General features: G+C 41.3%; 1 protein-coding gene across 3 annotated transcripts; it reads right to left on the bottom strand.

Annotated features, from left to right (window-relative positions):
* LOC104909519 (atlastin-2-like) lies at nt 1-15,740 on the bottom strand. Of its 3 annotated transcripts, none has more exons than XR_002111600.2 (3): nt 14,321-14,495; nt 5,824-6,104; nt 1-1,044 (listed from the first exon to the last, which is right to left on the bottom strand). XR_002111600.2 is itself a non-coding variant. In XM_010706539.3 (3 exons), exons 1-3 carry the CDS (start codon nt 15,723-15,725, stop codon nt 898-900), a joined length of 540 nt encoding a protein of 179 aa, XP_010704841.1. In that variant the 5' UTR covers nt 15,726-15,740; the 3' UTR covers nt 1-897. The 3 variants fall into 3 exon arrangements, 2 of the variants coding, with proteins under 2 accessions (XP_010704841.1, XP_010704842.1); XM_010706539.3 differs by lacking the exon at nt 14,321-14,495 and adding an exon at nt 15,614-15,740; XM_010706540.3 differs by having other exon boundaries at nt 14,358-14,497.
* Between the last annotated feature and the right edge of the window lie 315 nt (nt 15,741-16,055).

Below are 16,055 nucleotides of genomic sequence, written 5' to 3' on the forward strand. Positions count from 1 at the left end.
TCAGTTGCAGACAACAAATAAGCAATAATAAATAAGTTTTTTTTTTTTTCAGAGCACCAACAGATCCTCATAACTCAACTGCTTTTCTAGCCAGAGAACTGCATGGTTAGCTCGAAAACATGGTAAAACCCACTGCAGCCCTCTAAATTACTAGCTGTTTAAGATCAGCTTCCCATACTAATTAATCATCAAATGCTCCCATTGCACTTTAGCGATATAAGGACTATGGAAGTTAAGTAAAAGTTTACAGTTCAGGAGAACAGTTAAGAATACAGTGCTGATGTTAGGGAGTAAGTACTGACAACACTGAGACTGTTTCAGTATGAAAATAAACATCTGAAATCAAACGCTGTAGTTACAGCAATTTAGAGTTCAAAGGTGCACCAGTTTTGATAAGTATAGTTAGTATATAAAGCATTTGCCCAGAAGTAGATGTGCTTTCTGTTTTTATGAGCCAGCTGATGAACTATGCAGAACAACCAGCTTCTAGTCACTGAAGCTGCATTTCTAGTGCTTACAGCTATGTGCTACACGTCGCCAGAACAGTTACAAGCCAGAGCACATCTCAACTCAAAAAGCAGTATTTGTTAGAGCTGTTCTTATCACAGCACTTGTCTATGCACAGTATTTATAACCAACGTAGTTTTAAAACATTCACAGGATAACCCACCTATTGGCCAGGACAAAACAGGCTTCGCCAAAGTAATTTTAAAATGGGACTATTGTTGAAGATTGAATACCAGCAGGAAACCACACACCTGCACTGATATAAGGTTTCCAAATGCATTACACAGCCAGTAAATAGAAAGGAACCAGCTGATGTTGAATTGCCTCCACAAAACCCATGGCATTAAAACTCTTCACCCAGAGGCAAAAATCACTAAATACATCTTTAAATCAAGCACTTACCTTTGTTCCATTGGGTTTATCAATTACAAACACTTCACTCCAGATCTGGATGCCAGTGGTTTCCCGTTCACATCCACCTCTCCATGTAAACCCAGTCAAAGGCTCAGTGTTTCCACCTATCCAGCAAGGAGAAGTCTATAAAACAAGAAAATCTTATTTAATACCAAGAAAGGGTTGTTTTTTTTTTTTTTCTTATTCCAAGTATGTTTTAGAGCAGACTTTCATATCATTCTTTCATTTTTGTCAAAGCTGAATAGCAACGTTACACTAAGGATTAAGAACCACAGTGCTACTCAACTGTACATTGTAGATAAAAAAATTTTGCTTTGTGGTCTACTGTATTTCAGCAGTTGCCCAGATCTTTATCCACTGCAGAGCGTACATGCGTAACTTTGAAGTCTCAAGCACCCAGAGTCAGCAGTGAGAACAGCTCAGTTTCATCCATCAATTTCACTTTGCCTGACTCTTCCTTTCCAAAACACAGTTGTAAACACCATATATTTTAACTACAGAAACAGCTGAACCTCTGTGAGGAACAGAGAACTAATTTCAACTTGATCCTCCCCCTTCTCCCTTGCAAACTGGTCAACTGCTGAAATTAAATAAGCACCTAAGCCTCTAAACCACTGCACTAACAGAGGCAAAAGTCAAGAATCCCACTGCTGCTTGCAGAAGGCAAAAAGAAAGCATAAGGATTAGAAGATTCCTATACATCAGTCACAGAAAGTACTTTTCCCAAGTGATTAGGATTCACCTTACAAGGTAAAATTGAGAGTCTGATGTGTACCAATCAATACATGCAAGTTACAAGCTCACAGACCAAGTCTCCTGCTTTGGAAAAGGCTGTTGGGCAGTCAAATACAGTCTGAAGCTAACAGGTCTGCCTGCTGGTACGGTAGCAAGGTCTTCAGACCTCAAGGACTGGCAATGAATGGAGCACTGGCTCACATAGAAGATTCCAGATGTGATGTGAACTGATTTAGCCCACAAAAGCAGCTTACGTACTGGGGAAGTAAGGGAACATGAACAGGCACTCTAAGGAACTCTAACTGCTATAGGTTACACACACTGAAATTCTGGAAAAGCAGGAAGCAAATTTTTAAGTGAAGAAGCAGCTTAGGGAAAAGCCTTTATAACACAGGAACAGATTTTCAATGAATTTGCCTCTGAGCACCCAGAGAATATCATCAGCAAGGTAAGTGTGCTCATAAAGAAGGTCAAAGGGGCATCTCCTCCACTCACTAAGCTATGGCCTAACTTGCTAACTCCACGTTGAATCTTTTCAGAATAGCTCATGACAGACTTCTTCACATCTCAAAGAGCATCATGTGGCACTCAGAAGCTGCACATACACAAATATTTGCTATGGATAAATTAAACTCCTTATTTCAAAAGAAGGAGAAAAAAAAGTATGCTTCATACATACTACTGTTACTTTCTGCACAGAAAACCCATGTACTAAAAGGAAAAGTCAATTAAGCAATTCTGCATCAGCATCCTCCCGAGCTAAGTGCACACCATTCATCTTTGCTACTTGGATCATATATGGCAAAAGCAAATTAACTAAGCAGATTAAAAAAATACAGAAGAGGTATTCACCTAAGGGAAGCAAACTACTGCTCTTTACAGGTGTTTTTTTTATTAGTCTTTGTTTTTAACACGCACATTCCTACAACCAATGAGAAGAAGCACAACACAAAAAGAACAAAGCTGCCAGGGAATATTTTTGAGGTTTTGTTTGTTTGTATCCCATAATTACACACCCACTGACCACAGCAGAAATCAAAGCTCCATGCCTGCTTTGGGACTCAGTACACCCCAAGACATAACTCTGCAAGGCTCAATCAGATTTCACAGATGTACTGTAGCAGACTAACCTGCACTTTTTTTTTCCAAAAGAAGCTGTTATGTTATTCAGCAATATAATCCATACTTAAGAGGAAGAATACTTTTTTCCAATTTAGTCCAGAAACGTATTGCCCTATGCACAGAAACTCAGACCAAAACTACCTGAAGTTTTGATAAGTATCTCAGTGAGAACTGCATAGAATCACTTTTTACTTCATGTGACTCATGCAACAGGAGACTTTGGTGTCTTAATAAGCAGAAGTTCAGCTCAAGCTGCTTCATCCTGTAGGTGATGCAGACAAAGCCTGGGTCCGACTCTGAGCTTTGCATTACTCTTCATCCACTAAGCTGGCTTTTGGAAGGCTTTGCTCCTACAGGAAATCAAACTGTAAGAAGCACCACAATACTGTATTAATCTCTCTAAACGTATTTCATATCAAAGAAAGGTCCAAGGCAGCTTTATTTTGTTAGTACCATCAACGTGAGGTACATCTTGCAGATTAATACAAGCTATGGTCATACTTCTAAATAAAAAAAAACCTTTCCAATTTAAATTTACTACTGTTACTGCACCCAATTCTTTATAAGGCTCATTATGCAGAGATCACAAGATCACTGCAGCAGCTTTACTGAACACACACTGCTGCTTTCCAATAGCAGCTCCTGTTTCATTTCAAATAAGCAATGATAACATTAATTATCAGTGCTTGAAATGAGATGTCTGCTCTCCCTGAAGTCAGCAACCAGTTTCAGACTTTTAAAACTCCTACCTTTGACTTCAGCAGCACAAGTTAGATTTTTAGAATGGGAACATCTCACACAACTCCTAGCTCTTGGTCTTAGACAAGAAAATGGGATGTCAAAGTTATTTTGGAAAGGTTTTCATGTATTTTAATATCATTGGGACAGAATATCCAAGGATTGCTTGATTAGTGTATGAATTGAACATGGATGCACTGGTATTTTGTGCAAAGGCCAACATTCAGTTCACAATAAATACAGACTCTAATGAAGTTAGAGAGATCAGACTTAAGAGCATTATAAAGCTCCACCAAGACCTCCCCTCCTGTACCAAAAAAAGAAAAACTTTCTCTCTGAGAGAGTGGTCAGGCACTGGAATGGCCTGCCCAGAGAGGTCGTGGAGTCACTGTCCCTGGCAGTGCTCAAGAGGCGTCTGGATGAGAAGCTGTGAGATACGCTTTAGTAGCCTGTGGTAGCAGTGGTAGTGAGAAGACGGTTGGACTAGATGATCTTATAGGTCATCTCCAACCTTGTGATTCTATGATTCTATGAAAATTTGTGTAAGCATAGATGACACCACCTGACTTAAAATTCATCAGGCTCAGAAGTAGAGGCACTGCACTCATCTTTTCTCATCCCCAACTTCTATTATTCAAGTTTGAAGTTGCTCTTACGCTTGTCACACTCTTCCCCAAAGCCAGTTTATGTCACTGAGCTGGCAGGAAACAATTCAGCAAAGTGCAACATCTTCTGATGCATCCATGAGTACAATCAACTCAGCTAAGGGCCTGCAAGCATCACTGCTTCAGAACACAAATGCCTGGCCAGAAGCATCGCATGGAGAGCAAGACCTCCTCTTTTCAGGGAAGAGATAGCTGTCACACCAAATGGCTGAGCTTGTCAACAAATGGTATTTTGAAGGACACCTATAGAAAACTGAAAAAAAGTGTTTGTATAGTACAGTGAATAGAGAATATTACTACAGAAGACTGAAAACATTCCAATATATTTTGCTCTCTGAACTTTTATTTTGCAATCTGAAAGTTACAGTATTTGTTTGAAGAGCAAGCCTATTTTTGGGAGAATCTATTTTTGTCTCCACTCATCTAGATCAGATGGCTGTATTTCCTGGGAGTTTTGTTGGTGGTTGTTTTGGGTGGGGGTTTTTTGGTATTATTATAAATAGGACACTACAGAAGGTTTATACACACGAAGAGTCACCCACTGGACAGCCATATCAATGAAATGCTTATTTCTCTGTAGCCTAGAAGAGTCTTAAAAAGTTGCAAGTGCCAACTTACTACTTAGTATTCCTCCTACTACACCCTTAATGAGTGTCTTATGGGGCTTTTGGCAAATCAGCGAGAATTCAATAGCAGGCATTACTTGGAGTGAGGGAAAGAAAGTCTTTATCTGCCAGCTACCAGCAGCTTCTTTACAATATTCCCATATTTCCTGAAATAGCAGGGGTCAGCTTGATTTCTCCTCAAGCCAGCTAGCACAAAGGCAAAATAGATGTAGTCACGGTTAGTTTCCACTATCACAAATTCCAACTCCAAGAAGTGACCAAAAAGGAATTTGCTCTTGTTTTGTCACTTAAGACTTTCAAAAAGCAGCTAAGTACTGAACTGTTAATATTCACTGTACAAAGAAACATCACAACCTATGACAGGCAGATGAATACAATTACAGGAGGCCCTATGCCACCTTCTGTATCAGCCAAAAATTCAAAATATAGAAGACAAGCCAAAAGCTACAAAATACAGAGGAATTAAACTTCAGATCAGGCATTAATTAACCAATGACTAAAAAGTACCAGAAAAGTTCCTGGATTGTGTTCAGGGACGCATTCCAAGCAAGAAGGTAGGAGACTTTCTCCCGTTTGCCATATCTCAGTAAGCAGATTTAGCCCTCCAACAGCTATCTGCTAAGATTCTTCTTTTTGCAGCAATGGATAAGACAGTGCCACAACACGATTGTAGGAGACCAAGTCAAAGCAATACTCTTCCAATCCACCATCTGGATAAGACCTTCTGCAAACCTCAACTAGAAGGCCACTATGCTCACCTTACTCAAGATCTTCTCAAATCCACTTACATCAGGACCCCAGTAATTTCAGTGATAACTACAGCAATTATATATTGAACAACCATCACCTTAAACACACTTCTTTACAGAGTCATAGCACACAGCAGCTGGCCTCCCCTCTTCCTCTGTAAGAAGTTTTACCTGCTATATTTATATTCAAGTCAACAAATACAAAAGTGAACTGAAAGACTAAACTACTTTTTTTTTTTGCTGCAAGAAAAAGTCCAAATTACTCACCCTGTTATACATGTATCTAAGCATGAAGTCCAGCAGAAAAGATTTTCCTTTGCGGAAAGCTCCTGCTACAGACACAACTACTATGTTAAGATCTTTGATGTGTTCCTGAAGCAAGATTTTTTCCAATGCTTCTTCATCTAACTCAAAGTTATGGTCATCTTCATGAGCGAGAACAATCTGTATGGGGCGTGGCTTATCCAAATCCACCTCGTCATCTGAATCTGGCATGACATCCGAGTCAGGTAGGGCATCCTCCTCTTCTTCCTCCTCATAATGCTTACCTGCAAATTGACAGGTTACATTGCATTAGTAAGTCACAGCTTAAGACATTTCTACGAAAACCCACGCTAGGCTTTCATTCCAACAACAAGAGGATTGCTGTTAGGAATGCACACGTGCAGATGAGATCAACAGCTGCTGTCTGTACATTTTCATGAATTTTGCACATAGTCTGCATTTCAGATTCCAGTATTCCACAGGTTTTAAGAAGTCACAGAAGGAAACTGTTTCTCAGCACCAAGACCCATTTTCAAGGCTTCTTATATGCTTGCATTAAAAATTGCAGGTTTCTTCTCCTATCAAGAAATTAGTTTGTTTAGAACAAGCTCCAAAGAGGTAAAAAAAAAAAGTTTAGGTAATCACCTACTACTGCTGTCAAAACAACTGTTTTCAGTCCATTTTGGTTACCAACATATGCAAGCAAGACCAAGATTACCACAGCAGACAATGAAATTCCTTTCTAATTCCAACACCTGCTTCAGTTCTCAAACACAGCAGAATGCTTGTTCATTGCTTGAAAGAGGAGAAAACCTCACACATATATAAGGAGTAACATCTTGGGGTCTAAAACAAAGCAAGAAACACCAAAACAGTCCCACGCTGGTTTTCTGACACATTAAGCATGATTCAATAACAGCAAGTACAGGTTACTACAAAAAGAAAAGAATATTGGGAGCTCATTTTATTCACACTAAGAATCAATAACCTTTGAGAGCCAATTCTTTCAGTAGCTGAAAGAACTACAGCTCAGGTCAGATTTAGTTATAGAACTCCACGTGCACAAAGCTGATTGAGGCATCTCCCTAGCAGTTACGCATGTGGGAACATCAGTGCACCAGCTTCACTATGTTGGATGGCTTGTCATGCCTACATTCCCAAGCATGGCTTTTATCAAAGAGAGGAAGCAGCTGTATGTAGGTTTGTTATTACACAGCCCAGCATTCCCTATGGAAGCAGACCAGGAGCCGTGTCACAAGGCACCACGGAACCCATGCAGTTGGATTCATACATGGCAGAGATCCCACCAACATCCACAGGTTCAGCCAAGTCATTCCTGCCAGACTATGCATCTTAGATCCCATCCCCAGCAAAAGACTTTGAAGAGTGCTCCAACGCACTGTTTCGTTGACGTAATGAGACATTTGAATCATTACCATGTACTTGAAAGCCTGGCAACACAGTGACCCTGGAGTTTTTCCAAAGGCTGCCTCTTTAGCCAGTTCTGACAGCATTTCATTTTACTGTAAATTAGAGTGGACAACTCCATTTTCAAGCATCGCATTTGTGTTGCTTCAAAGGTCAGTGGCAGCAAATCTTTAAAAATGCACGTATGTATTGCTTTGAATATAATACAAAGCTAGTGTAGAACTTCAGGTGGAAAGATCCTACCTTTAAATACCTGGCTTTATGGCTGGTGCCACAACCAAAATATTGTTGTTTTTTTTTTTTTGTCAATGGGGTGGCCTACATGCATCTGGGCTTGCAGTCACCAGATGCCTACCACATTTCTCAAGGGAAAGAGAGTCCTTGGGGAAAAGCTAGTAGGGCTTCAAACTAGGGGAGGGGAGCGGTAGCGAGTCTGCCCATGTGCAGATTGCCCAGAGATGTGGTAGATTCTCCATCCCTGGAGACATTCAAGGTCAGGCTGGACAGGGACCTGAGCAACCTGATCAAGCTGCAGGTATCTCTTTTCGTTGCAGGAGAGTTGAACTAGATGACCTTTAAAGGTTTCTTCCAACTCAAATGATTATATGATAATCTTGAGTGTTTAAATCCTAAGGAGCTAGAGTCAAGTTATCCAGCATTATCCAAGTGAGTGCACAAAACAGTTCCCAGCAGCACCCTAACCCAGACTGGCTGATAAAGCAGGCCAAAACATTCAGCTGCACCCACAGGCCTGACAAACAGGAGTAGCTTTAAGATTAGCTATCAGTTGGACACCAAAGTACACTGACACAATAATGGTCGCCATTTCAGAAGAAAAACTCCACCTTCCTCCTAAAGCTTTTTTCTTCTCAGAAGTTAAACACACACTCTTTTTTGAAAGAATTTCACAAAAACTTGGAAATTTGCCCCATATAGGAAGCATTCTTTGTAGGTCAGAAAACATAGAAGATAGCCCTTGTCTTTTTGACAGAAAGAAAGAGAATAATTCTATTGATAAAAACATAAAATAGAAAAAAGCAGCTTTCAAATTATAGCAAAGTATACCTCTGCTTTTACATATTCCCTAGACAACATGCTTCGTAAAAGCCTTGTATTCTTAAAACTGTTCATTTCAACTGCAATAAAACATCAGTTTTGTAAACTAAAATATAGACTGTGTTGCATTTTTTATTATCAAGGCAGCAAGGCACCAGCACAGACTGCCAAGAGATGTGGTGGATGCCCCATCCCTGGAGACTTTCAAGGCAAGGATGGATCAGACACTGGGCTACCTGATCTAGCAGTGCACATCCCTTTTCATTGCAGGGGAATTGGACTAGATGACCTTTAAAGGCCCTTTCCAATGCTAAGGATTCTATGATTCTATAAGCTCAAGCAACATCTGCTATTTCTCTTCACTGAATAGGAGCCAGACACTAACCACCTTTTCCTTCCTGGAAGTCATCAGATCCTTAGCAGATCTCAAAGCTTGAGCCTTAGCAACATTCTTTTGCCAACACATAGAGCGGCCACCCAAAGCCTCCTCAAGCCAAAACACTTTCCTGACAAACAAGTAGTGTGATCTTTTATCATTAGTTTTTTTTTTTTTCTAAACAAACGTTCTCCCTATCACAAGTTGATAACGCTATCAAGAGCTTGGATGCGTTAGGTCTGCTAAAGGTCCACAACGCCTTGTTAATAGTCTTCTGTACCCTGCAGCTTAAATAATAGAGTATGGAAGTTTAATCTCTGGTCCTGTTCAATGTCCATTATATTTTGCTCACCAATAGAGACTAGAAAGAGAAGTCCAATGCACCAGGTCAGGAGGCAGAGTGGGTTGGTTTGGGATATTCTTTTGTTGGGTTGTTTATTTTTTGTTGCTTTTTTTTCCCCCTTTGGGGGAGGGGGAGGGGGGAAGGTCAGACTAGACAGCTTAATATATCTAAAGTTCCCAAACTGCCTACAGAAAACACTATCATAGCCATGAATCAAGCACTTTGAGGGTGGAGAACTACAGTGTTGACAGCTGTGAAGGAAACCTGATCCATCCAGAAGAGCTGGTTTCATAAATCCATTCTCAGGTGGCACAGAATACCCCTCCTTTCAGGAGATTTTAAACCAGTTAACTGGACAGACATTGCAATGTTAAATACTGTAACTGTGGAACAAGTACTACCGCTCAGCCCAGCAACATAACCAACATATACTAACCTGCCACTGGCTCCCAGGCAGATATCACAAGCTATCTGGCCTCTTGATATTGCTTTCTGACTGCTTACCCTGTCACTTTGCTAGCTGCTGTCTCAGGTAGCACTAGAATACTCTGGAAGGCTTCCCTGGAGGTTTTGGAGTCCTGGGCAGAAGGATCGCATTCCACTTCTAAGAAGTACTTCCACAGCACTGTCTCAAAACAATGATTAGAAGTCCCACTTCATAGTCCAATGTTCATCAAAAATGGCAGGAGCATTACAGTAAGCCTGCATGTAGTTCATAAAAGAAACATGCTGAGCACTGTCAAGTCAAGCCAGGATTGATGAAATGCAGAATACTCCTTACTGCTCTACTCATTGTCGGTTGGGTGTTCTTGGTTTTTTCTGGTTGGTTTGGTGCATTGTTTGGTTTTCTTTGTCCCCCATTCCTCCCCTATCCCAGCACAGACATAGTGCACAAATACCAAGTCAGAATTTATGCATATTTATCCTACAGCCTCATCTAAGGACCACACTCTGCTCAAGGTTCTTCTAGTACTCCAACAAACCAGGTACAAGCAGTGGCTTTCCCAGAATGGTCATCCCTGCACTGAGCGTTTCTAGACAACCAGACAGTTTGAATTCACCAAGCTCATGGCAATCTCTCTGTATAGGTCTCCATGACAGGGCATTCAGTACTGCAGAAGAAGCAGTCAAAGTAGTTGAATTCTGTTGCCTTGCGTGGATTTTTTGTCAGTTTTTGTTGTCGGCTCTTTCAAAAAGCTTGACACTGTGGGGAAGTCTAGCTCCATTCCAGAAATGGGGTTATGGTCCCAGTGCACTCATTCACAAACAATAGGAGAAGAGGTTTTTTTTCGGAGGCATGGCATAAAGCTTGCCTCAATGTTAGAAACACCCATGTGCACAGAACGCTGGACCTAAGGCTTTCAGTACCTACAGAAGAGCTCTCACCTGACAAAACATATGGCATTCACAGAGTTCATAGAGCAGCGATAACAGGCCCAGAAAGCCACAGCTAAGTTTTTTTCAAGCAATACATCCTGCACTACTAAACTAACATACTTTGGACTATAGTCACATACAGTTCTGGAAGAAGCTGATGCAGAAAGATCACCGACTGGACCTGCCCTGAAGCCTGCTGTCCATTCAGCCCTATGACTACAACGATTTGCTAATCACTCCCTACTCCATTTCAGCCCCTCACAGCCTGAATAATTCAGATTAAGGATTTGAGCTACTGCAATAGCTTCCTAAGCCAGGTCAAACAGCCTAAGAGATGCAGGAGAAGCAATCACAAAAGTAGACAGACTTGAATGGAAGCAGATACAGCCACAGGAACCAACTATGCCCAGCTTCCCCAGAAGTTCTGCACTCTGCTCAGCAACCACTAGAGCAGGACTACTGACACAACAGCTAAGTATCCAAAACAAGCAACATTTGTTGAAATGCTAAGCCAGATTGTGAGAACAGTAGCTTCTTGTGTAGCTAAAGAGAATATTTCAATTGAACAAACTCAACTAAATAACCCATTTCTTAAAGTATGAAGTAAAATGAACAAAAGCTAATTCCTGCTTCCCCTAAGGGCACAGTGAGCAGCTGATGACCTATTTGTCCTCCAATGTAAGAACATGGGAGCAAGAGCTCAACTTGCATGCTATGAAAATAAAAGAGACAGCCTGCTTTAAATGCTTAGGAGGAGGAACCCACATATTCATTGAACCCAAGCATCAGATCTACCTTTAAGCTTCAACCCAAATAGAGCCTGAGCAGGTTAAACACATCACTCACACTCTTTCATAAGGTTAAAAAAATTACATAACTACTAAATTCAGCTGGTGTTAGATACAGTCTGTTTCTCATCAACTAACACTGCATGTAAGCGTCTCTGGACACTGGAGCCGACACATTAAAATAAATTTTGTTTGCTCTTTAGTAGCTCTATAAACAGTCAGCTAAATCAGTCACTTTCATTTAGCATAGATGGTGCATCAGTATTCCCTCTATTTGCTCTCTCAAGGAGTTACAGAGAGATGAGAAAGTCTAAGCCTCCAAGCTAGTAGTCTTAGAATCGTGTTCACTTACAAGCCCACACTTTGGTGGAAGTCTTGCTTCTTCAGCTCTCAGCACCCCTGAGCCCTTCTCCTGACCATCTGTGGCCATACAAAACGACCTATATCTCCTCCCTCAGTGTAGATGCACCATCACTTTGTCCACACAACTGAATGGCAAAGCAAGCTGAAGTGGACTGCACTGATCTTAAACCATCCGGCTTGAAATTCTGGTGTACTTCAACAGCTTGTGGAAGTTTGCAATTTTAATTAAAAGCTTAAAACAAGATCTTATGAAGAAATCATTGCACCACATTTAAAAATAATGCATTCTCTCAGAGCTTACCTAGGAAATTTTCATTAGAGAGAAAGGAAACAAATTATTTAAATGTTTCTCATTTTGGTGTAGTGAACCAAGGAGAGCGTAGGCAGGTGTAAATTAAGTTCCAGAGCATAGAAAAAAAGTAGGTTAACTTTCAAGCCTTATTTGAACAAGACAAAAAAAAACCTGACAGATCCACTATAAAAATAAATTATAAAAAAAAACAACAACTAGATTTAAGCCCAAATCCTCCCTTTCTCCATCAGTCCTACTCCATGCAGTTAACTCACAGCAAGACCCACATGAAAATTAAGGGGCTGCTGCAGAACTTAATGCATCACTGCTTTCTCACTGCTGACTAGCAAATACTGCCAAGTAGCTCATTTTAAGGCCAGAAATAATTAAATGTTTTGAATATTTCAGCTATAAATAGGACTGACAAGCTAAGTTCCAAAGACTTGTTTGGATACCCAATAAGACTGACAGAGGAGAATGGGGGAGAGGGAAGAAAGCCATGTTTAACTCTCTCTCTTCTTTCGGGGCAATGGGATGTTGAGGGAGGGATCTAGAACTGTTACATAAAGTACTAGAAGAAGACAAAAAAAAACACCTGAAGCTACAGTTCTGCCAGCAAAGGGGAGGGAAAGATACTCCAATGACCTAAATAACTAATCAGACAATAGGTCTGTCTACTCCTGAAGTGCTTTAAATTGCTTCCTCTGTTGAATGATCAGCACATGCAGAGGAGCAGTCAGCTCTCTCATCCCCAGTCGAAGTACTTGTAAGCTGGCATTTTGAATTCTCCATTTAAGGGGAGAGAGAGGCTAAAGGGGGACTTCACTGTAATGATGAGCAAGAAAAGTCAACCTTCCAATTCAGCTATATTCATTAACACCAAGAAGCAAAGGCTAAGAAAGAAGCAGCACAACCCCGAACTCAGTCTCAGAAAATAAGTAGCAAAAAACTGTATATGAAAGAACTGCTTTCCTGAAAGCACATCATGAACTCAGAGAGATGTTTCTCCATAGCTACAAGGAAAAACTTGGACGGTAGTGATAGTGACAAAGCATGCTCCTCAGCCCTCTTCCTCTCTGCCTAAAAACCACAGCTATTATTAGCACATCACTGGAGAGTACAACAGGATTTCTACCTACAAAAAGGTTTATCAGCATTTTTCCAGCCCCCTCAAAGGACACTACTTCAGAACACTAAGACTAAGGTACACAGAATTACTAACCTTTTCTTCCCTTTCTCACCACATCCAAGTTCTTAAGGATGGGAACAAGCATGTAACAGATGTGGCAATGCCTGTGTCCACCATGGATTCTAACACTGCCAAGTGAAAGGTGTACGAACACTGCAGGCTAACTGGATCCTTGTAGGCCATTACAGACAGAGTTGAAGATTAGAGTATGACACTATTTCATTTTGCTGCTCATCCTAGAAGATTCAAGCAGCATTTTCTAACCATTTTAGGCTGTAATTACATGTTACATACATTATATGTAGTTCTCTCACACCAGCAGATACTAATTCAGAGAATCATTAGCTGCCCCAAACCACAGTTTTGAGTGGGGATAGGGAGATAAGATAAGGTGAGAAATGCCAGCTGCAATTATCCCATGTTTGATCATTAGATTACTAGCCAGAATAGGTTAAGCCACCAGCCCCATCTGCACTGCGGTCACAGAAGAGCTCAAGGAAGTGCTCAATTGGGCTGTACAAGCAGCTATGTCAGAGGGCCAGTTTTCATATTCATTTCCACGATAAACAAGATGTCAGTAGGAATACCAACAGGCTTAAGAAAAAGAGCAATTCAAAGAGGCTTTAGTTGTTTTTTTTTTCCCCGCTCATGCTTTTGATCTGAACCTTCTAAGTAGAAATGATCATTTAGTCCAGTCTCCAGGTTACACCCAGCTTCCTGCTTTCCGTTCAAAACACGTAACTTAGGAAGCCTCCCATCCAGCTTTTCCAGCATGGAATGCCATAATTTAGTTTTATTACAGACTTCCACATTAAATTTCAAAGAGCTAAGAGCTGTACAGGAAGTAACTGCATTTACATTAAGAAACTGCCTTCTCTAGATCACATACCTTGCAAAATGTGTATAGTAACTACCTTCAGAAATCTTGAGGGGGTATTTCAATCCCTCCCCCCTCTATGTCACGGAAAGTGGTTCTTAAGCTGGCAGTATCACTAACACACACATGCACCAGGTGAAACCAAAGCATGACCGGGGAAAATGCATGCAAAGTTAGTGCTCAGAACAAGAAGCAGAATCAAAACAGGAGAAAATAAAGCATACCATGCAAATCCCACTTTAGGGAGAACTGAAACAAAAGCAAAATGAACACATTTTGCACTGAAGAAGAAACTGTTTTCACAAGGCTACAACACAGTTTTCACAGTCCCCACTGCTAACCATGCACAGAAAGAGCCCTGGGCTGCCCTATCAAAGTTCTGCAGCTGAGCCACAATAGGTGATACAGCACCTCATCGAGCCCAAGTTCTCCAGAACCCCACACTCACTCTCCACCACTGCTGAGTCTCCGCCAGACATCGTCGCTGCTGCACAGAACTCCTCTGCTAAGACAACAACTCGAAATACACTTCTCTTGCCAAGGAGACAGTGCCAGTACCTGCCTCCTCCCTCCCTGCCACCTCTTCATGACTGAGCTTTAACCTCCCACTCACACGTGGGCTCTCCCACTCCTTCTCATTTCCAGCACCAATATACAGCCTTTCCTGCTAGCTTTGCCACATATCCAACTCTGCTAAGAGGCAAACCAGTTAAATTATACGACAGCAGAAAAAGTAGAAAGTAATTCATATTGGATTGCAAGCTGTAAGAGTTCAACAAGTAGCTGAGGTGAAGAAAAACAAACAGCATAGCTATGCAACTTTGTTATCTGATCCGAGCCTAGTTCATCCGTATTGCTGAACCGTATAGCACAGCTGCCATCCGAGTTGGCACCACTGTCCTTGGTCCCCACAAAAGCTTATCTTGAAGAAACACAAAGTGATGTGCTGGTACAGCTGTTTCAGAGGCTGTAGGGTGCACAGCACAAGTGAGGGGGAGGCACAAGCTGCTTGACTCAGCACTGGTGCCAAAAGGCAAGTTTGGCTTTGTGATTATAGCCTAGGCAAGCTGGAAGACTTCTCCCATCCCCAAAAAGCTGAAGTGCATTTAAGAAGCATGTTCATGTAGTAAGTCAACGATACATGATAATGCTGCAAAGAAGGGTAGACAACTGGGCTGTAACAGGATCAGACACTGCGTTGCCAAAGATTTGTCTCAAGCTGAAAGAGCACAGATTTAGATTCGGATAACCAATACTTTTTTAATGGTCACTTAACAGGTTCCCCTCCTCTGTATATGCAATTAAACACCAGCTTCAGTTTTATCAATAAGGTAGGTTAGGTTGTGCAACTGGTGGGAAGACCTTGAGGTCTCCCAGTCCTCCTGCACTGGAGGAAGCTGCCCTTGAACGTACCTACTGAATGCACTCAGCCTGCTAACAGCAGTCTCCGCTACGTGATTTTTGAAATTGCAGCTGTTAAATTGTCATAAGGATGCTGTAAAAGTTTCTCTCTTCAGTATCTCAGTGCCACGCAACAAGCACCTTTGCATTAGTTCAAAGGGCTCCAGACTTACCTATTTACCTAATGCTCTGTACCATCTTGTCCAACACTTGTTACCACAGCAGCCTCTGTGATAACTGAGAGCCTGAACAAGAACGTTGCTGTTAATAGCACTTTTCTGAAACAGTAAATGCCATTGTTACCTGTATGCCAAGGGTTGTGAAAGTCAAGCTCAGCAGAGTACAGCGCTGGGGGAAGATGATGATAATCCCAGATGAAAAGCAAGCCACACCATTCTCCTGATCCAAACAACATGTAAAGGGAGCAAGTTACTACTTCTCTTTACTTCCAGTTCTCAGTGTGAGTACATCCAGGCAAACCAACTACTTTTCTGCTGTATGTCGGAAGTACACTTTTATAGCCATCTTTCACTTGGGTAAAGGAAGAGGGAAATATGTGACTGTCTGCAGACTAAATGTTTAACATCTCAGCAGTCAACAGTTTTCTTCTGCAGAGCATATTCAGCGATGCCATTCTGTGGCTTCAGGAAATCCTTCTTCAGAGCATGTAGAGGATAAATAGGGGGAAGACAAGTCCAAGTTTACAAAAAGAACCAAAACAGGGATAGATAGCAGTGTGTTGCTT

The sequence above is a fragment of the Meleagris gallopavo genome, chromosome 2, assembly GCF_000146605.3.
Source record: "Meleagris gallopavo isolate NT-WF06-2002-E0010 breed Aviagen turkey brand Nicholas breeding stock chromosome 2, Turkey_5.1, whole genome shotgun sequence".
In the NCBI taxonomy this organism is placed as follows: domain Eukaryota; kingdom Metazoa; phylum Chordata; class Aves; order Galliformes; family Phasianidae; genus Meleagris; species Meleagris gallopavo.

Coding starts and splice junctions, on each gene's coding strand:
- LOC104909519 (XM_010706539.3), bottom strand. CDS start 15,725: ATGTTGTTTGGATCAGGAGAATGGTGTGGCTTGCTTTTCATCTGGGAT. Junction 6,105..15,613: donor TCACAACCCTTGGCATACAG/GTAACAATGGCA, acceptor GTCAATTTGCAG/GTAAGCATTATGAGGAGGAA. Junction 1,045..5,823: donor TTAGATACATGTATAACAGG/GTGAGTAATTTG, acceptor CTTGTTTTATAG/ACTTCTCCTTGCTGGATAGG.